The 21,387-nt window shown below is 48.4% G+C and overlaps 1 protein-coding gene across 6 annotated transcripts in view; it reads left to right on the forward strand.

The window, feature by feature from the left end:
- The window catches only part of Plb1 (phospholipase B1), a 138,999-nt gene that overhangs the window by 114,003 nt on the left and 3,609 nt on the right, over nt 1-21,387 (forward strand). For 4 of the 6 annotated variants that reach the window (XM_021162761.1, XM_021162762.1, XM_021162763.1 and 1 more), the window contains 13 exons: nt 297-357; nt 866-924; nt 3,225-3,292; nt 3,741-3,784; nt 4,001-4,100; nt 8,103-8,154; nt 9,019-9,099; nt 10,187-10,252; nt 10,653-10,747; nt 12,112-12,190; nt 13,250-13,354; nt 13,791-13,886; nt 21,069-21,143. In XM_021162761.1, coding sequence (XP_021018420.1) covers nt 297-357; nt 866-924; nt 3,225-3,292; nt 3,741-3,784; nt 4,001-4,100; nt 8,103-8,154; nt 9,019-9,099; nt 10,187-10,252; nt 10,653-10,747; nt 12,112-12,190; nt 13,250-13,354; nt 13,791-13,886; nt 21,069-21,143 — 981 coding nt within the window. Of the gene's footprint in view, nt 1-296; nt 358-865; nt 925-3,224; nt 3,293-3,740; nt 3,785-4,000; nt 4,101-8,102; nt 8,155-9,018; nt 9,100-10,186; nt 10,253-10,652; nt 10,748-12,111; nt 12,191-13,249; nt 13,355-13,790; nt 13,887-21,068; nt 21,144-21,387 lie in introns of those variants that run through there. The other 2 variants (XR_002377944.1, XM_021162765.1) reach the window with 2 other exon arrangements.

Consider the following 21,387-nt stretch of genomic DNA (forward strand, 5'->3'; position numbering starts at 1 on the left):
TGTGTTTTGTGTGTATGTGTTTTGTGTATGTGGTATGTGTTTTGTGTGTGTGTAGTGTGTGTGTGTTTTGTGTGTATGTGGTATGTGTTTTGTGTATGTGTAGTGTGTGGTGCGTGTGTGTGTGTGTAAGCAGAAGCCCACTTCTCTCTGATTTCCTTTTCCACACCTCCCGATAACCACTCGTACCCATCTGGGAACGGCTCCAGTGGCATATCTCTAGGTCCTTGGCTGATTCTTCCTAGGTGTACTTTGCCTGCATGTGAGTGATGACCCTTATCTTCTCTCTCCTGACTTAGAACTGGGGCAGTGACTTCCTGTGCACAGAGAAGAGCCCTTCCAGCCAGGTACCCACCTCAGGTAAGTGGAAACAGCACACACATTGGGTGCCAGACCTGTAGGTGTACCTGGAGCATTGAGTGGACCTTGCTGATTCCAATGCATGGCAGAGCTAGATGCTTGGAGGTCCCAAGAAGCTGCTCTGTACTTACTGCTGAACTCCCTCATGGAGGGCTCAGGCCTCCCCCCCCCCACTCCTCCCAGTAAGTCCATTTAGTCTCTTTGAAGTTTCAACACAGCTCCTCAGGCCTCCCTGATTGGTGAGACAAGTACAGCCAGGGATGTGATCCTAGCTGCTTATTTTGCATGACCCACACTGGAACTCTGCTGGACCAACCCGTAGGGTACTGGATGGTAGCTATCAAGCCTCTGCTATTCAGAGCCTCAGTGTTCTGAATGAAAAGAAGGGACAGCACTGGTAAAAGCCTGAGGCTAGAATCGGGCAGCACAAGGAAGGATCTGTGAGCTAGGGCAGACTCAGTGTATCAGGCTAACATCTGCCAGCTCTCCTCTTGCCTGTCTCTTCTAGTTCATGAGCTCCGACCAGCAGACATCAAGGTGGTGGCAGCAATGGGTGACTTTCTGACTGTGAGTACTAAGCCACGGGCCAGCGTGGGCTCCACAGAATTTAGCCTAGCAGTTGCAGAGTCAGCTCTACTTCAGCACCAATGCTACATTCAGGTTCAGCAAGGGGATTCCTTCCAGGCATGACTTGTGTATCCCAGCCCCCCATCTTCCTTTGCCCTACTTGAGCTTCACCTGTGCACAAGGTCCTCCTCCTGATCCCCTACTGTTCCCTAACATTGTCAGTATTATACATGTTGCCTAAACACAACACCATCAACCCAGTCCAAAAAAGTAATAGGTCTTATCTACATATCGCCCCTGACCCCTCACCCTGCTTAAGGACATGTTCCTTAGGGACAGAGAGAAACCCAACTCGGTCCTGGCACAGTTCCACTAGTCTGCTGTTTAGCTACTGCTGTGAGCACCATGCTCAGTCAGCAATTCTAAAAGGAAGAGTGGGACATCATAGCCCTCTGGCTAAGACAGCAAGACACTTCCAGGGAGGAGAATCATGAGTGAATAGGTGACATGCAGTACTTTCACAATTCATGTCCATTCCTGTGGAAACAAAACTACCCCACGTGGAAATGAAGGCATTTTAATTGTGCTGTGGACATGGGAAAGTAGTGAAGGGTGTGTTCCAGGCCAGATCAACCATGACTTCACCCTGGTAGGGCATGTGCATGGGGTCAGGGGAAAGAGATGATATAATAGATGAAGGAGGTTGTCAGGACTAGATTATTTCCATTTTGTTTTGTGAGTTGAGGGGTCTCAATAAATAGTCTCCAGCTTGCTCTGTAGCCCAGGCTAGCTTCAAACTCATAGCAAGCCTTGGTTTCTCAAGTTGCTGGTTTATAGGCATGAGCTACTCGGCCCAATATTGATTGTTTAATTTGAGAGAAGATCTCAGGTAGCCCAAGCTAGCCTCAGACTTCCTGTAACTCCCAACCCTTGTGCCTCTATCTCTGGAGTGCTGGGATTATGGGTGTATACTATCAAACCCAACACTGAGAACCCACCCAGGCCTTCATGCATACCAGGCAAGAACCCTGCTAGCTGAGTTGTACCCCAAAGCCTTGGTGAAAGATTCCTGTGGTAGGATTAAGTTGTTCTTTTGCTTGCTTGTTTGTTTGTTTGTTTGTTTTTAATCTTTGTTTAATTGGTTATGGTGAGCATGCGTTACTTTGGTAAATTTCAAAGGTAGAATGTTTCTTTTTTATTATTTTTTTTTTAAATAAAAGAAGGCAGTCTAAGAAATCTTCATAGAAAAGAAATGAGAAAGACGAAGCAAAAGGGGGAGGTGGGCTTCAGAGTATGTGTCCCCACTGGGGAAGAGGGGCTTGGCTTTGACCCTAAACTGGAGGGGGACAGCAAGGAGGGGTTTGGTCAGAGATAGGAGAGAATAAACTAGAGGTCGCTGGGGTGGGGTGGGGAGGGGGAGGGGGAGCAACACTCCAGGAAGGGAGAAGGAAGGAGAGGGCAAGGACAGAGCAGCACAGCTCAGGGCCCTGGGCTTTGAAAGAAGTGACAGGCCTGTGTTCCTCAATTGGAGGCTCTGCAAGAAAGCGCCAGGAGATGGTGACACACACCTTTCATTCCAGCACTTGGGAGCAGAGGCAGACAGATTTCTGAGTTCAAGGCCAGTCTGATCTACACACTGAGCTTCAGGACAGCCAGGGCCACACAGAGAAACCCTGTCTCAAAAAACAAAGAAAGTGGGAAGCAGAGGGACAGAATGGGGATGCTGGATTATGGCATCCATACTGGGGACAGTGTTTTGCTTTAGACCCTGGAGATGAGCCTTGATGGCAGGAAGGGAGCCTGTGGTACCTATGAAGTCAGATGGGATGCCAGTGTTGTCCACTGCAGGCATGTGAATGTCTCCAAGGGTATGATAGACAAATTAAAGGACCTTCACTGGGGTAGGGAAGCATCAGAAGAGATCAGCAGGACCAAGCAAGACTGGGAGGAACGCAGACAGCAGAGAAGAGAATAGGCATAGAGAAGAGTGGGACCTTCCCTAACAAAGACTAATGCCAGCTGCGATTCCAGGGCCAGAGGCCCCGGGAAGTCCTCAAGCTACATTGCCACAGGGAACCCTTTTTTGTTTTGTTTTGTTTTGGTTTGGTTTTTGGTTTGGTTTTTGGTTTTTTCGAGACAGGGTTTCTCTGTATAGCCCTGGCTTTCCTGGAACTCACTTTGTAGACAGGCTGGCCTCAAACTCAGAAATCCACCTGCCTCTGCCTCCCAAGTGCTGGGATTAAAGGCATGCACCACCACCCAGTGGAACCCTTTTTAAAGCTTCTCTTTGCTCTCCACAGACAGCCACGGGAGCTCGGCCAAGGGGATCCAAAAGTCTAGCCACGCCCTGGAGGGGGCTGTCTTGGAGGTAAGAGTGCTCTTGGCTCACTCTCTACAGATAATAGTCCCCTAAAGAGGTATAAGAAGCCAGGCACTGGTGGCACACGCCTTTAAGCCCAGCACTCAGGCGGCAAAGGCAGGCGGACCTCTGTGAGTTCAAGGCCAGCCTGGTCTACAGAGTGAGTCTACAGAGTTCCAGGACAGCCAGGGCTACAGAAAGAAACCCTGTTTCAAAATCAAAACAAACAAAAGAGGTATAGGAAGTGGGTTCCCCACCACCTGCTCAGGGGTAGGCCTAGTCCACATGGCCCAACTCTGATATCCAAAGAGACTGGGTGATGCTTGGGTTAGCTCTGAGGGTGGAAGGAGAAATGCCTCAAGGACAGAATCCCTCTGTCCTGACTCCTACCTGTGACAGCCCAGAAGGCCGAAGGTCAGTGCAACATTGACTGACAAAGTTACTTTCTCTTCTTCAGCATTGGAGGAGATGGAAAGTTGGAGACTCATACCACACTTCCCAGTAAGTAGCCCTCACCAAAATGTCCACCATAACCCTCACTGAGACTAAGGGCTTCTGCCTACAGTGGGGGAAAGAGGGCACTGTCTGCAGGGGAGGAAACTGGCTAGCCCCAGAGGGATAAGCACCCCACACACACTCCCACCCACATGGGCTTCCAAACTACATGCCCACCTCAGTTCCTTTCAGCTGTGCTCTCTGCTTCATCCCTCTCTAAAGACATCCTGAAGAAGTTCAACCCTTCCATCATTGGATTCTCTACTGGTACCCTGGACAAAATGGCAGGATTAAATGTGGCAGAAGAAGGAGCCAGAGCTCAGTGAGTTGATGTGGGGACTAGCAAAGAGATTAAGGTGGGAATTTGGGAACAGCAAGGGGAAGTGTCTAGGACCCAGCTGGGTCATAACCTCAGTACGCAGAGCATCCCTGAGTGCTGGACCTGCATCAGATCTTCCACGTGAATATCTCCTGTAATCTGTACACCCTTGGGCACAGGTACTATGATGTGGGCTTTGTGGCTAGAGACATTCTTAAACAGCCAAAGTCACCTAGAAAGTTATGAGGGAAGAACCTGGATCAAACCATTCCTGAACATAGCCCTGACCACTGCACTGTTAAAGGGGCAATAGGAGCCCATCTACTACACAAGCAGGCTCTGTCCCTGCTGGCTCCAGTCCCACTTCCTGTCTCTCAGGGACATGAGCCATCTGTTCAGAGTGGCTCACAACATTGTGAATCGCTCAGTTCGCTTCCTCTGCTTTTCTCTGTCTTGTCTCATATCCTTGACAGTTGGCTGTCAGGGCCCCTCACATAGCTCAGCAGTGGTTGTTTTCTCTGGGCTCTCTGTTGTTGACAGAAACCCAGGTAATGAAAGCTGAAATGCCTGACTGGGTTCATTGACTTCCTGCATGGAGCAGAGCGCAGAGCATAGAGCGTAGAGCGTGCTGGGTATTTGCTTTGCAGAAGGATTGCTGCTGTGTTCTTGTCACCAGGGAGACGGCACAGGCTTGACTCACTCTGCTTACAGAGAACATTCGTTTTGGAAGCCTAACCAGGACCCAGGGCTCAGTGTGAATCTCCATGCCACAGAAGCCGTGATAGCTCCTCAGTGTCACATGAGGAAGGACTTCTTTGTCTACAAAACACTGGGCCCTGTGGGCATTCTAGCACTTAGTGACTGTTAGGATTACTGTCCTGAGCATAGAGCCCAGGCTTTAGGGCTGGCTCCTCAGTCTGTTAAGTCCTCCTCCTCCTCCTCCTCCTCCTCCTCCTCCTCCTCCTCCTCCTCCTCCTCCTAGTAACTGTCATGATCATAGAACCCAGGCTTTGTTCACCAGGGCCTGGTTCCTCAGCCTGTCAGTGCTCCTACTCCTCCTCCACATAGTTACTGTCATATGCATGGAGCCAGGCTTTGATCACCAGGCTCTGTCAGTGCTCCTCCTCCTCCTCCTCCTCTCTTCCCTTCCTCCTCTCTCTTTGGGAGGGGGCATGTGGGTATGTGCATTCAGGTGCATGTATACATGTACTCCTTGTGCTCCTACAAGTTGAGGCCAGAGGACAATGTCATATTCCAATAAATAACTCGCCAGCATTAAATTTTCAAAGGTTTCTTTTGTGTGCATGTGAGTGTGCCTGTGTGCTCTCCTGTGCCTGCAGAGGCCAGAAGATAGGGTTGGGATCCCTAGAGCTAGAGACGCAGACGACTATAAGCTGCTTGGCATGAAAACTGAATCCTTGTCCTTTGCAAGCAAACATTTTTAACTGCTGAGCTTTCTCTCCAGCCCTCTGATTTTATTATTTGTGTGTGGTGTGTATACACGTGGGAGGTGCGTGATCATCTTTGAGAAGTCAGTTCTCTCCTTACTTCATGGACTTCCAGGACTCAGACTCTGGGTTTTCAGGCTTGTGTGTAGCAAGCACTTTCCCTCACCGAACCAACTCGCTGCCCTCCTCACTTTGTATTTTGAGACTCGGTCTCCCTCTGAGCCTGGAGCTCACCAATATGGCTAGTTAGCTGGCTAGTGAATTTCAAGAGTGCACCATCTCTACCCCAAGGAGATTACAGGGGTACACTGCTGTGCCTGGCTTTTACATGGGCACTGGGGATTCCGGCACAGGTCCTCACGCTTGCATAACGAGCACTTTACCCACTGAGCTGTCTCTCTTCAGTCTCCCACCACCCCTCCCCTCCCCTTCCCTCCCCTCCCCTCCCCTCCCCACCCTGCACCTCTGCCTGAGCAGAGGCAGTGGTAGGAGACATCATTGACACAAAGTGTCCAGTGTTGGGGGAAGCAAAGTTTGAGTAAAGTTTGGGAATTGTTCTCTTATCTCTACTCTGTCATTTATCAGCGGATAAGTATGAGCTCACGGTGGGGGGGGGGGTGTGATACAAGGATCCAAGTTTGAATCCCTAGCACTCATGTACACATGAGTCAGGTACACAGAGGTCAGATCTTCTGTGTTCAAATCTTTCCTCAAACCTGTAAGACTATGTGATCTTGACCAAGTTTCTTAGCATCTCTGAGTCTTGGTTTTCTCCTCTATAACGAGGTTAATCATAGTACCTGTCCCTCAGAGCTGTCATAGGATTAAAGGAGATAAACTTTAGAAAGAATTTAGGACTAAGTACTCCACATGCGTACAAAAATTTGCTGTTATTTGGGATATTTAGTTTCACAGTTTTATTCAACAGCTAACTTCCCTTCTGCTAAACAACAAGCAAAATTGCATTCATTCTCTGAGTTACTGAGAGATAGCATAGACTGAAATGGTGTAAACCCTGTGCCCTGAGGAATGAGTCCGTCAAGGGACTAGACAACACCACAGACTGGGCTCACTTGATACTGGCCCATAGAGTGCTTAGGAAGGCAGGAGAATATCAGGACCTGTCTCAGGCCTGGGACCTATGTGGACTCACAGAGCTGTGGAAACAGCTACAAGGAGAGGCCCTGAGCCCTGGAGGGGATGGGGAGATGAGACAGAAGAGCTGCAGATAAGGACACAGGAAAGAAGAGCGTGGTGAGGGAGGGCCTGGGGGCTAGGAAGAAGATTGCTTGGGAGGGGGGGGGGTAGAGTGAGGGGGATGCAAAAGGCACCGCACCTCCCCAGGGAACCTAAGGGCTCATCACTATGAATGCCCTTGAGCCTGACTTGGGCCTATTAAAAGTTGCAGCATATCTGTGCCTTTACTTTACAACCTATATGTACCTATCAATACAATCCTGGGTGCATACGTTCTCCACGTAAGGGACAGGGGCGGCACCATGCATTACACAGACTATAACCATCTTGCGTTGGCTTCTCATGTTGGCCATGTGTCTTTTGCTCACCTGATTTCTCAATTTTGTTGTTTTGTGACAGGGTCTCAGGTAACCCAGTCTGACCTCTAATTCACTGTGTAGCCAAGGCTGGCCCTCAACTCCCAATTCTCCTGCCTCTGTATCCCTAGGCCTGGGATTGCAGGTGTGCTCCACCACACCTAGCTCAGTCCATCTGTCTTTTTAAGGATTTGGCCTCGTTGAGCTATATTGACCCACAATGAACCATGGATATTCAGAAGTATATAGTTTGATGAGTCTTTGACACCTGTGTACCCATGAGGCTATCACTGCCATCGTGCTGTAAACAGGCCTATTGCTCACAGCTCTCCTAGGTCCATCAATGCTGCAGATAACCACGTTTAATTCCTTTTCATTGCTGTGTGCTATTCTACCACCAGTCTCATTACCGAGTATCTCGAACCTAATAGTATGCCTTAATTTCCAACAAACAAGGGTAATGAACGGAGCCCAGTCCTGCCTGCACTGGGCTCTCCTGTCCTGTTGGGAGGGAGGGAGAAGATAATAGTGTCAAGATGCAAGTCATGACTGAGAAGAACAAAGGGATCCGAGGGTTGGGCACTGGGGCTCAGATGAAGGTGAAGGGCTCGCCATGCCTGGGAAGGAGAAAGCTGGGGGATAATTTAGGAATGTGACTCTTTTCAAAAATAAAATGGATTATTTTTAAAACAGGCACCCGAGTAAGAATCAAAGAGGCTTGGCTTGTAGTGAAAAGATTTGGTAAAAGAGGGAGGAAAAAAAATCTCTGGTGAGAATGTTCAAATCGTAGATACAAGGTCAGTGAGACCCAGATCCTGCCCCAGGGGCATCAGGGTCTGGATAGGTGTAGCCCCAGGTCCCTGGCAGCTCCCTGGTGAGAAAAAACCCAAGCAGAATCCTCAAGATTGACTTAGAATGACTTTCATGGAGTTAGTACTGTTGGAGTCCGGATTAGGTTCTCCATCCCAAGCAAGTCTGAAAGTGACTTTTGTCCCTCTCTCTAGGGACATGCCGGCCCAGGCTCGGACCCTGGTGAAGAGGATAAAAGGCACACCTGTGAGTGCAGACCCTCTAAAAGCCATTTTTCTCTTTAGCTGGGGGTTTATAGGCCTGTTGAACCCCTCCAATGCCCCTATAGCTTGCCTTCAGGTGGTCTTCAAGGGAGTTCACAGGCGCTGCCTGCAGGCACCCTGCCCCAGGGTAGGCTGCAGGTAGGCAAGGTGGAACGAGGAATTGGCCAAGATCACAGGCCTGGGGCCTTTACCCAAAAGCTGCCTTCCCAGCACCTTCTTATATAAACACCAAGTTCTAAAAATAGGCTGCCCATTCCAGGCCTTCCCCTTTCTCCCTCCCCAACTCCTCAGAATCTCACTTGCACTTTTTCCTAACGCTCTGTTCTTGTGCTGTGGACTCCAGCTGGAGGGACTCAGTTTATGGTGGACAGTGAAAGGAAGCCACAACTCCAGGGCCTCCCTGGATCTACCCCACCATGCTGACCCCACTGGGCTCTCCCTCTATGAACCCAGGCCCTAGAAACCCTGACCCTCAAGTTCCATCTTTTGACACAGACTCCTTTGAACATCTCAGAGTACATCTGAGGAACACGAGAGCCCATGAGGCCTTTCCTGTGGGACACACCCACTTTAGCCTATTAAGAGGATTTCGGGGGGAGAGGGATGGAGAAAGTAGTCTGTCTCCTTTGTGTGAGCAGAATCCCCACACACACACACACACACATACACACCCGTACACACGTCTTACAGGGGCGTGCCCATCACCTCAGAGAAGCATGGAGGAGACCCCACCTCATACTTTGTGTGATACAGAAAAGATGACAGTATCTGAGAAGCTGACTGGGTAGCACGGTTAGTGTTACCAGCAGTTGTCCCCAGATCTTAAACTCAGGATTTGTCTTCTCAGAAAATCAACCTACAGGAAGACTGGAAGCTGATTACACTCCTCATTGGAAACAACGACCTGTGTCTTTACTGTGAGAATCCGGTAAGCCCCTGGCAAGCCTCACTGAGAGCCTGGGAATTAAGTTGCTGCCCCCATCCTCCTCACCTTAGGCTCTGACTCATCTCCTTCCCTTTTGAATGTCATACTAGGCTGGGCTCCAGGCGCTTGATTCTACCCAGGCAGCCTCTGGTTTACACAGAGCCGCTGAGACTTAGCTTTCCTAAGTGGTTTCCCAACTCAGAAGAAAGGTCTAGAAGGACCCAGTCTTTAGACACTGAGGTGGTGGCCTCTTTGGGACAGAGAGATGGCACTTTCCGGTAGATGGCCAGTGACTCTATGTCTTGTGTCTGCTTGGAGTCTGCCCTCTCTTGGAGGGGGAGGTAAATGGAGTTGGGAAAATAGAACCAAACCGAGTGTCCTTGCTGCCCTTCAGGGCCATGATAACCTAAGCAACCCAACCCCAGCCAGCTGGCCTGGGAGCTGACCCCATTCCTGATGTGTCTCTATGGGGAAACATGTCCAGACTTACAAGCATTTGAAACCTGTACCTTTTAGAATACATCTTGTTCTAAGCTGGGGACATCCTGCATTTTATTTTGCCAGGAAAAGGCAGCTGCCAGGGCTCTGAAGAGGTGGTGGAATGTTTGACACTGTTGGGGGTGGCAGGCAAGCTCATAGCTCCTTGTGGATCTCAGAGAGTAACTATCAAGAGCCTGGCATGATTATTTTCCCCATGCAGGCTCAGCTCTTCTAGAATCTTCCCTCAGTCCTTTCCCTTCCTGTCCAGAACTGGGAGTCTGGGCTGCACGAAGGACCTAACCCCTGGAGCTTTCATCTTGGGTCCTGGATTGTAGGGGTCATTGGAAACCAGAAGAAACCCAGAGCTGCCAGTGGATACATAGTGTAGGGAAATGCCTCTCTGAGTCCCAGCACACCTGCCCCTCATGTAAACAGTGTTGTCCCGGATCCTGGGGACATGTATTGATGAAAAAGGACACCATCAGGTCCCTCAGGCCAAGTCTGAGGAATGCAAGAAGGTGGGCTCTTAGGGACAGCAGTCACCCAGTTCATCCTCTAATTCTTCTTCTCGGAGTAGAAAGCCAAAGAGAGCCTCCTTTTCCCTATACAGGAGGACAACTCAACTAAAGAGTATGTCAAGTACATCCAGCAAGCCTTGGACATCCTCTATGAGGAGGTAGGAATGGGTAGGAAGCAGTCTGCTCCCTGGTCTTGCAAGCCACCCTGCTTTTCCACTATTGACATGTGTGGAGGGCCCCCACTGTGGGTGCTTCTAGGCAAGTTTCTCCACAAAACAGCTTCTGACTGGCTCAGAAACTAGCCAGTGGCATAGCAGAGAGCTTCCACTGGAGCCAGCTGGCCTGGGTTTGAAGACAACCCCTGTGGTTTTTATTAGCCCTGTGACTTCTCTGGGTCTCAGCTTTCCTGCCTAACTAAGAGAGACACTAGGAAGAGTCGATGTAATCATCCAGGCTCCTCCCTGGGCATCCATTTCTTCTGTGGCAATGATGGGGAGGATGAGGTTAGATTGATGACTGTCCTCAAACTCATGGACCCCACCCCTCTGCCTCCTGCAGCTTCCCAGAGTTTTCATCAATGTGGTAGAAATCATGGAGCTGGCTGGCCTGCACCACGCCCAAGGTGGGAAATGTGCCATGCCACTGGCAGTTCAGTAAGTGTGCGGGGCAAGGCTGCCTGGGCTGGGCAGGGTTTCATAGGCATATTAGGAGGGACACAGTGTGGGCAGGGCTAGAAGCCAGGGACTTAGAAAACACTTGGATGTGCTTGGAGAATCACATGCCTACCTACTCCCTTCCCTGGATGGTAGCTTCCTTTTCTGTAAAATGAGACACAGCAAATGACCTAGAAGACTCCCCGGCACTTCTGATTCCAAAGTCCGCCCTGGCAAGTCTACTCTTTGCAGAGGACAATAAACCTCAAGGACGCCTTTAGTTTCCCTAAAATTCTGGCTCTGCTTCTGAGGAAACCCACAGTGTCTCTGGACCTCTGGATATTTGCTTATAAAAATAGGAATAAACCCTCCCCAAGAGTGACATCATCAGGAAGTTCATGTATGGGGCTAGAACAAGCTAGGCAGACAGCTTTTACCCCGTCCTCAAAAGCAGGGGTCGGAGGTTCTAACAGTTAGGAATTACTGTGGGACGGACAGAAGTTTGGCAGCTGGGACTAAGAAGTCCTATCTGAAGACAAATAGATGTCTTGTAAAGGTGGCTAAGGAATCAAGTCCCCAGGTGGAATGGCCATGGTTAGCAAGGAAAGTCCCTCCAATTCCTCAGATGCTGGTATCACCCAGTTCACCTTGTCAAGGGTGTCTCAGGCTGTCCAATTGTCTTCACACTCTGGACCCCAAGGAAACTCCCCAGTGCTTGGCAGTGAGAAGCCTCAGAACTGGGGAAGAGTCCAGAGGCAAAGCCACCACAGAAGTCTTGCCAGAACTCCACCCGGGCCTTCCCTCAGAGTTAGGAAATAATCACCACAGAGAAAGAGGGTCTACACAAGAGGAAAGAGACCTTGCTTCAGGGGCTAACCCTTCCAACCGGAAATAAGTATCTTGTGTCAAGTCTATGAGAATAGGGGAATTTTGGTTCTAGGCTTCACTTTTCAGTCCGTGGTCTCTTGGCCCTTTGACAAGACAGTTTTGGGTGGGAAAATGTGGGGGAACGCAGCTGGTCACTTCATGGAGGCTAGAAAGCAAAGCTGGTGGGAAAACAATGGGCGTGACTCCTGTGACTACTTCCTCCAGTTAGTCTCCACCCACTAAAGGCTCTGCCACTGCCCCATAGTGCCAAAGCTAGGGACCAAACCTTCAGTCTGCACTTACCACTGCATACCTTTTCAAGCACATTCCTGAGTTAAGGCTTTTTGACTTAGACCCAAGTGTTTTAGGCATACTTGTGTGTCAAGCCCCGCCCACCTCCATTTAGTGGCACAGACTGCACCATGTGGACAGAAACTTCTGTTAGGAAGGTGTGACTGGGCCAAGGCAGCCTCAAGACAAGATTTCTTGTCTTGTAGGAAAAACTGCAGTTGCTTAAGACACTCCCAAAACCTCACAGCGATGCAGGAGCTGAAGAAACTAAACTGGAACCTCCAGGTGAGTCTGGATGCTCTCTTCCTCCTGGGTGCTCCTGATGGGAGCCCACGCCATGCTCCCTGAGTGAGGTCTCAGAACTTGTGTGTTCAACAAGGCTCGGCTGAGAGCAAGTGGCTCCCTAAAAGGAGATCCTATTCCTCAAACTGTTTAACTGGGGAAAGATGGTACAGAGATCTCAAAGGGGCAGTTGGGAGAAACCCAGCCTTCAGAGCAGATGATACACAGCAGGGCACTGCTAACCTCTAACCTTTCTGAGGAGAAGGCTCACTGTACCTGGCTCCCGCTGCCTTCCCCTCTCCTCTCTCCATGAATAGAAACCCTGGTTCTACTAATAGTTACTTCCTCCACCCTCTGCCTACCCCCCCCAACACACCTGCATAGCAATGTTACCATTGTTGGCCTTGGGACAAGCCCACCCAAAGCCTGGTTGCAAGCTAACTCCTTTTAAGGGGGCCCTCCCTCCTCCCCCTCCCCCACCCTCTTCACCTCAGCAACCTTCCAAGAGCAAGCGAGACAAGCTGTCTGTGCTCCTCCCGTCTTCCCCTTTGCCTCTGTATCCCAAGTGAATTGTGAAGTCCTTACTATGGGTATATTTTGTTTACTCCTTTTATATTCTATGTTTTGGTACTTGAGTCCAAACCACATGGGCTCTCTACCTACCCCTGTAGTCCTAAATTCTTAGGCATTTTTGAAGAACTGAGGAGATAGTCGTCCTCATGTGATCTAGGTCTCGCTGACTACATGCAGTGAAGGCAGCTAGGCCCATGGCCAATTCGACCTCACCAATGACTTAGACTTAGCCTCTTAGGATAAAACTAATAGAGCCTGGGAATGGAGAGCTCCAGCCAGGGACCCCTTGACTCTCTTCCTATTGGCCAGTGTAGGGCGGTAAGATACAGTGGTTCATACAAGCAGGATGAGTCCCTGTGTGGGCAGGCATACTTCCTTTAAGTCCCTTTAGTCTACCGTGGGTCTACTCCCATCACAACCAACCCATGGCAGCCCAAGCAGACCCTGTCTAACCTTGCCAGTTGGATTGAGCAGCCTCTCCATCCTCAGAGCGGCGTCTCGGAGCTGTCCTATTGGCACCGGTACGTGGAGCGTGAGGACTTTGCAGTCACTGTGCAGCCTTTCTTCCGGAATACCTTTTTCCCACTGAATGAGGTGAGCTGCAGCCCATTCTAGGAAGCTGAAGAAGGTAGCACTTGTTTTTATTATCTTCTTCTAGCAAGCCTCCCAAAGGTAGAGCTTTTCTTTCTACTGTGTGTGTGTGTGTGATTAGAACTTAGACATTCTTAGAAATAAACAATAGGATTAATAGTGACCAAGTGTCCCTCCCCCACCCCATGTCACCTCCCACCCCAGAATGGAAATCTTCCTAAAATTATTAGAGTGTCATTTTCAGGACAGTGTTGAACTAAGGAAGCTTTAATAAATGTTCACTTTTTAAAAAATCCAAAACCCCGGGAGATTTTCCCACCAGTGTCTGGAGCAGGTTGAAATAGGATCCAAAGGATGAAAGAGGACCTACTGTGTCCCCTGCTGGGTGGGGAGGCTGGCAGCTGAGTCCAGACATTAACCTCCTTGTCTCTGGTCACAGCGTGGGGGCCTGGACCTCAGTTTCTTCTCTGAAGACTGTTTCCACTTCTCAGAACGTGGGCATGCAGAGATGGCCATGGCCCTCTGGAATAACATGGTAAGTGGAAGTGCTCCCGGGGGAGCACCCTAAGGGTATTGGCTCAGTCCCACAAGAGGACAAACTGATGCTATGAATTTTTTCCCCTAAAACTTCACTATTGATCCTGGTGTATGTGCCCCAGGGCACACGTTGGCTATCCTACCTTCTGCCTACCCTCCACTGTGTTGGGGTTACACACACACAACCATGCTGTTTGTTTGTTTACATGGATTCTAGGACTTTGAATTCATGTTCTTATGCTTAGTTGAATTAGCAGCAAGCTCTTCCCCTCAGAGCCATCTGCTCAGCCCCTAACAGATCTTTATTATACCTGAGTGTGTGAATATACGGAGATCAGAGGACATATTCTGGGATCAGTTCTCTCCTTCTGCTGTGGGTTTCAGAGGTCAAGTTCAGACCGTCAGACTTGGATGGCAAGTCACCGTCTCACTCCCCCACCCCTTGATGTGAAAATGTGTTAAGACATTAGATTTGCTTATTGCGTGTATGCACATGCCACAGTATAAATGTGGAAGTCAGAACAACTTTTGTAGGAGTCAATTCTCTTCAACCATGTGGCTTCTGGGCCCCAAACTCGGGCCATCAGGCTTGGCTGCAAGCTCTTGTACTTACATACACACGCCATGTATACATGCCTTTTTAAAGGGGGTATGTACATAGACATACATTTGCACACTTAGCACAGCTACCAGCATCACGAAGAGAAGAATAGCTTTGCAATCAGACTGAATAAGACGATGAAAGTGCCAGCTGTACATCCTTGGGCAGAGCATCTCTCTGTTCACCTGTGTCAACATCTGTGAAGTAATGATACAGAATACAGAGACTCAGCACAAAAACCAGTTTAGACCAACGTCAGCCCCGTTACGCTTTCAGTATCCAGTTCTCAAAATCTCCAACTAGAGCCAGGCAGAGGTGGCGCACACCTTTAATCTCAGCACTTGGGAGGCAGAGGCAGGTGGATTTCTGAGTTCGAGGCCAGCCTTGTCTACAGAGTGAGTTCCAGGACAGCCAGGGCTACACAGAGAAACCCTGTTTTGAAAAACAAACAAACAAACAAACAAACAAACAAAATCTCCAACTAGTGTTTCTATAGGCAGCATCAACACAGCCTGTTCTTGCCAGTAGAGACCTATTCCAGTCCTTTCCACTTAAGGAGAGAACCTTATGAAATGAATATGCAGCCCTGGGTGCACAGGGACAGCTGTCCTTCTTTATGCCTTGCCTGTCACCCCTGATCCCTAAATCATCTGTCTCAGCAAATGAGGTGCTTTTACAGTCTTTGATCTAGGCTCCATAACAATACCCATCTGGCCTGCATGTTTCCCTTGGTGACTGAACCATCAACATCTCTGGTCTTTATTGCAGTTCCAGGCCAAGGGTGTCTGTGCCAATCACTGCTGGGCAGATATTCCTACACCTGTTAGCAACCCCGAATGCTGCCTGAAGCCTTCCTCAGTTGACTCACAACGACGACTTTCCCCTTAGCTACATTGCCACCTCCTCCCTAGCACCCAAAGTGGCATGTAAGCCTATCAGCTGCAGACCCGGCTTCTTTTCCATTGATGTTGTCCATCTGCACAGTTCTAAAACTTTTCCCTCATATTCTTTCTGCACAGGATTCTAAATTGCTGTCAGAATATCTCTGAGTTTTCCTCTACCTGCCTCCTCAGTTTATCTTGATTTTCTTAGTTCCTATAGCCCAGGCTGACCTGATACTTTCAATACTGCCTCCCAAATGCCAGAATTATAACTGTATCTGGCTTTGTTGTATGTGTGTGTTGTGTTTTATTGTTTTATTTCTGGGTTTTGAACCTAGGTCATCACACATACTAGATAAGTTCTCTGTCACTCATCCCTGGGGCTCTGTTTACTTTTGTTTTGTCCTCCAATGACTCTGCCACAGCTTGTCTCTTTTAACATCCCTCCATGGAATGGAAATCTATTTCCTGTCTTCTGCTCCCCCAAATCTTAGGGGAATCCACATATTATCAAGAGCCAGGAAAAGCAAAGTTCTTGCTCGTCCCTCCCCAGCTTTCCCTTCAAGCCACATCTGCTTCTAGCTGGGATACTCTAGGGTCTCCTGAGTCTCAATAGCCAGATAGATGCTCAGTCATGACCAGGTCCATTGGTCTCTGCTGTAAGGTTCTTGTCTTCTTTTCCAAAGCATTAAGTAAGTATTCTTTCCATTCACCCAGGTGAGAGAGTTTTGTTCCATGAGGTCAGGTGGAAGGGGTGTAGATATAAAAACAGAAGCTAAAACACTGAGAACACAAGACAACTGTGCTTTCCCAGCCAAACCCAAATCACACACACACACACAAAAACAAACCAAACAAAACAAAAAACAAACAAACAAAAACAAACAAACAAAAAACAAACAAACCAAAAAAACCCTAAACTAAAAAACAAAATCCTAAAACCACCCCAGAGTCCTTTGTCCTATGTAATTTAGGGGAATAATTATAGAGTCCCATGTTTCATCCCAAACCTGTCTCAGACATACATCTCTAGCATCCTGCCAACTCTCCAATCATCTTACTGGAATGCCACCTCTAGAGTCACAGCAAACAAATAATAGGCTGTTAGAGCTGGAGGAGATCTGAGAGGTCACCAAGCCAGGGCACTCTGTAACTAAGAACAAGAGACATGGGACAGCCTCACACAGCCGATGAGTGGCACCACAGAAACAAGAGTCCATGTTTCCCATGTCTTCCTCTGGTGGCCCAGCCATAACATCAACCTGATACGCACATATACAGTCGGTGAATTCATGTCTCATAATTAGAGTCCTATGACATAGTGTCTACATCTTTGGCTGATGTTCCCAGGGCACTCTACAGGAGCAACAAATGCACTTTAAGTCACTGTCACTGTATCTTGTGTGTCTCCTGGCTTCGTAACCCACATTTCTTCCTCTAGAGACCTGTGCAAAGGTCAAGACCAGGAGCTGTTTCTCTCCTTCTGAGTCCTATTCTACCACTGCTACCCAGTACTCCTTATCAGCTAACCCTCTGCCTCCTGTTTGGCATCTCTGCCTCTAGACTCCTACCCCCTGTACAGCAGTTCTCAGCACTGGTTCATATTAGAATCCGCTGGAGCCTTAAATCCTCTGGTGACTTAAATATAATGAATGTTTACAACCACTTTGGCAAGCTCTTGTGTACCTAATGATGCCGAACCTGTGTATTTCCTGAGACCCAACAACACTCTCCTGCAGAGAAGAGTCCGCTCAAAAGATACATACTACAGTTTTCATAGGAGCACCACACACATCGTTAACTTCGAGCTGGAAATTTCACAGATGTCCATCAACAAACTGTTGTACATCCAGAAGCCAGAGTATTTCTACACACCTCAACATTATATGCATTCGTGCAGCATATGCATGCACACACGTATGCACACTCCCCGACGTCAAAGGCAAGTAGCTAACTGTAAGGCATTAGAAGGAAGCGTCATCTTTCATGATCATTTCTCTTTAAGGAAATAGGGTTGAGGAAGGTGTAGGAGGAGCCTTTCTGAGAACTGGTCATGTTCAGGTTCTTGGTTACGATGCTGGTATGATCTTTTTACCAAAATGATCAGCTGCATGTATGTATACTTATCGTTTTTCTCTGTTAGCTTCCACAAACAGTACTTTTAAAATATAGCAGTGATCTGGAGACATCTTGTCATCTGGCTTAAGAGTGTATACTGTTCTTGCAGAGATCCTAAGTTCAGTTCCCGGCTATGTCAGACAGTGTCTTAGCTAGGTTTCTATTGCTGCTATAAAACTTATCCAAGAGCAACTTGGATAGAAAAGGGTTTCCTTCAGCTTACAGTTCCACAGCACAGTTCGTCCATGTAGGAAGTCAGAGCATGAACTCAAACAGGAACCTAGAGTCAGCAACTGAGGAAGCAGAGGCCATAGAGGAATGCTGCTATTGGCTTGCTCAGCCTGCTTTCTTATATCATCCAGGACCATTTGCCCAAGAGAGACACTGCCCACAATGGGCCAGGCCCTCCCACATCAATCACTAAGAAAATGCCTACCTAATGGCTTACCTACAGACCAATCTCATGGAGGCATTTTCTCAATTGTGGTTCCCTCTTCTCAGATAACTATAGCATCCATCAAGTTGACAAAAACCTATCCAGCACAGGCAGTTTACAATTGCCTGTAATTCCTGGGAAGTTGGATGCCCTTCTCTGGCCTCTGGGGACAACTGTTTTCATATGCACACATGCACACACAGACATACATCATGTATGTGTGTGTGTGTGTGTGTGTGTGTATACATATATAATTGATAAATAGATAAAATTTGTATGGAGTAGGTATTAGACTTGGTATTCTTCTCTTTCTTTCAAGACAGGACCCCACTATATACCCCTACTGGTCATATAAACCAAACTGGTCTAGAGCTGATAGAGATATGCCTGATTGCGAGGATTAAAGTCATGTACCATTATGAATGGTCTAGAATCACCACTTTTTAAAAGAACTCCCAAGATGATTTTAACAAAAAGGGTTTATGGTCTGCTGCCGTAGATCTGTTTCCCACAGAGCAGCTGCACAGTTTGTATGAAAGAGAACCTGAGCAAATCATGCCCTGCCTTCAGTCTTCCAAAGAAAAGAGAGATTAGACACTGCTGTAGTACACGAGGCCTTTGGGATGTGTCCCCAGTTCCTTTCTCTGGTCACCATGCTAGGCAGCCCCTGCCTCTACTTTGCAGCTTGGCAATCCCTGCACCACCTAAGCACCACTGACCTTTTACCTTGGGTTCTTACCTCCTTGCCTCGTCTAAACACTCAAGAGGCCAACTACACCTGGCCTTTTACCTCCCCAACATAGGCCAGTGACTTCCTGCTCCATGGTACCTTGCCTAGCCCTAAGGTTGGCTGCATCATTGGTACCCCACAGTGTTAAGAATGGTTGGTTCTAGAAAAACAACTCCATCCCCTGGGGCTGCTCCAGGCCTTTTCCCTTCTTTCCATGCCAGTCCTGCTGACTTCCATTTCTCTATCTGTTCATCAAACCACTCTCCGTCACGACTACGTGGTAGGGACTGCTCCAGGTGCCAGAAACTGAACAATAGAATAAAGAATACCTCTGCTCTCACCGAGTGTAAATAGTGTGACCAGGAAGAGATGGATGATAAACAAGCTAGACAGGTGAACACAAGGTCACATAAAACCGACTAGATTGGGCTTTATAAGCTGTAAAGCAGGGAGGTGGGATGTAGGGTAGTGGTGAGGAGAAGCAGCCTCATTGATGGCATATGAATTGAATGCCAAGAGGTTGCCAGCCAGGCAGCGGCATGGGCCACAGTGTTCCAGGGAGAAGAAATAGGACCCATGTGGCGTAGAGTCAGGAATGGGCTGAAGCTTCAAGTCCAAAGTCAGGGGCCAAGGTCAGACAGACAGACAAGGGCCACATTCTCAGCTGTTTTAAACAAGGGCCTGACTGTTGCCGTTGGTCCTCTAGCTACTGCGCAGATGTGGACTGGAATCAAAGGTACAAGAGATGAGATCGCAGGAGTGGATGTGGCTGAGACCAGGGTGATAGCCCTGGAGGAGAGCTGTGGTCACTTAGGATGTATTTAAAATTGGCTGAGGGAAGTGACTAGGGAAGAACTCCTGGCTTTGGGGTGTAAGACACCAAACATAGTGAAATAGCAAAAGAGACTTCTTCCTGGGAGTTGCATTCTGTGTCAGGCCTGGGAAGTAGGGGCTGCCTCCTAGATACTCACACAGAGGCATGGGGTCTGCTAAGTGAAAGAGCCTGGAGCTCAAATAGGAAGGTCTGGGTGAGACTTGACAACCACAACAGAAAAGTGACATTGGTATACCGATGTCGTATCCCAAACCACAGAATTAAGGAGTGCCCTAGGGGAGAAACTGGTAGTGGGGAGCATAGGGCCAAGTACCAAGGGGCAGGCTAGAGAGGGATTGGCTACGAATGTGATATGGATGACTGCAAAAGAAGTCACAAAGACAGAAGCCAAGGAGGTGGAGACTAATCAGGGCAGGTGACCAGTGGGGAGGATGCAGTAGATGCACTCTGATGGGAACCAACAGGAAGAGAAGTTTGATAGGTTTATTGAACCCAGTCCTTGGAGTATCCGTGAAAAACAGCCAACCTGACCTTTAGCCTCCATTCTGTCCCTAGTGGTTCTGTTTGCTGGAACACAGTTGTGTTTCCTTGGCTCTAAGAAAGCAGAAACAGGTCTTCACCTCAAACCCATCCCAGCTAACATGTGCTTCCATGTCATGGTTTCTTTAGAAGCCCTAAGATACGTGTCCTAGAACTCCTACCACAGTTAATGGCAGCCATCCAGATGCCCTGGGAAAGCCAAGCTCAGAGCCATCTGTCTCCACTAAGTTCCTAAGAGATGGGTGTGGAGGGCCTTCACACAGCAGACAGTGAGATCACGGCCCAGGTCTGTCTCCAGCACAGGGAGAGTGTTTACTTCCTGCATCATCAGGGATTAGAGGCTAGGCATAGACCTGAAACAGATTCTATAGGGGATGAAGGTCAGACCAGTTCAAGGTGCCAGATCTTTTCTTCCCCTTGGGGTACAAGTTCAACTACCTGAAGTTGCTGGGGTGGGTTGGGGTTTAGCAGCTTCCTGCTCCTCACTCTGCTATGGAAGCATTTAGCAGTACCACACCACACCACAACTGCTCCCTGGGATATTTCTAGTAAATGTTTTCATCTGCTTGACAACCCAGAGAGCAGCTCCAGTAAGATTCCAGTTTCTTCAGGGCTGACAAGCCAAATGTAGTAAGAGTGTCATGGTAACCGATATGCTTTCAAAGTGCTCCTGAAACTGACTAGCTGCACACACTTGGACAAGTTGGTAAATATGATCACCATTTTATAAATTGAAGATATAGTGTCTATAATCACAGCCACCCACAAGTGGAGAGGCAGTGGGCATTCTGGTCCCAGCCTTATAAGAGATTCATTATGGGCTGAATGTTCTTTCCTGGGGCCTTGATGTCCTTCTGGGTAAATTCAGAGGCAACTCAGGAGACAGATGTTTCTCCCTATGAGACAGTTCCAGCTCTGGCCAGAGCAGTGTGGCAGATCTTAACAGGTTGCTGGTCTGAATGCACCTTTCCAAAAGAGTAGCCCATGTATAGCTTCCGACATTTCTATACAATCAGGGTGTCCTTTTTCTCTTTTCCAGCTGGAACCAGTGGGCTGGAAGACATCCTCCAGTAACTTCATATACAACAGAACCAAACTCAAGTGTCCCTCACCTGTGAGTGAACATGAATACCCTATCTGTCTTCAGTTGACTGGTTGGAGGGGGGGACTTTATCATACTGCCGTTCACTGCATCATAACTGTCCTTTCTGATGGACACAAAATAGGGGAGGGTGAGTGGCAACTCGAGTGGCAGAGAGAAGTCACACTGGAAGGTGGTCGAGAGAGTACTAGCTAGATGCCTGAAACTACTAGTTACTTCAGAAAAATCTGAGCATCTTTTTTTTTTTTTTTTTTTT

Source organism: Mus caroli, chromosome 5 (genome assembly GCF_900094665.2).
Source record: "Mus caroli chromosome 5, CAROLI_EIJ_v1.1, whole genome shotgun sequence".
In the NCBI taxonomy this organism is placed as follows: Eukaryota; Metazoa; Chordata; class Mammalia; order Rodentia; family Muridae; genus Mus; species Mus caroli.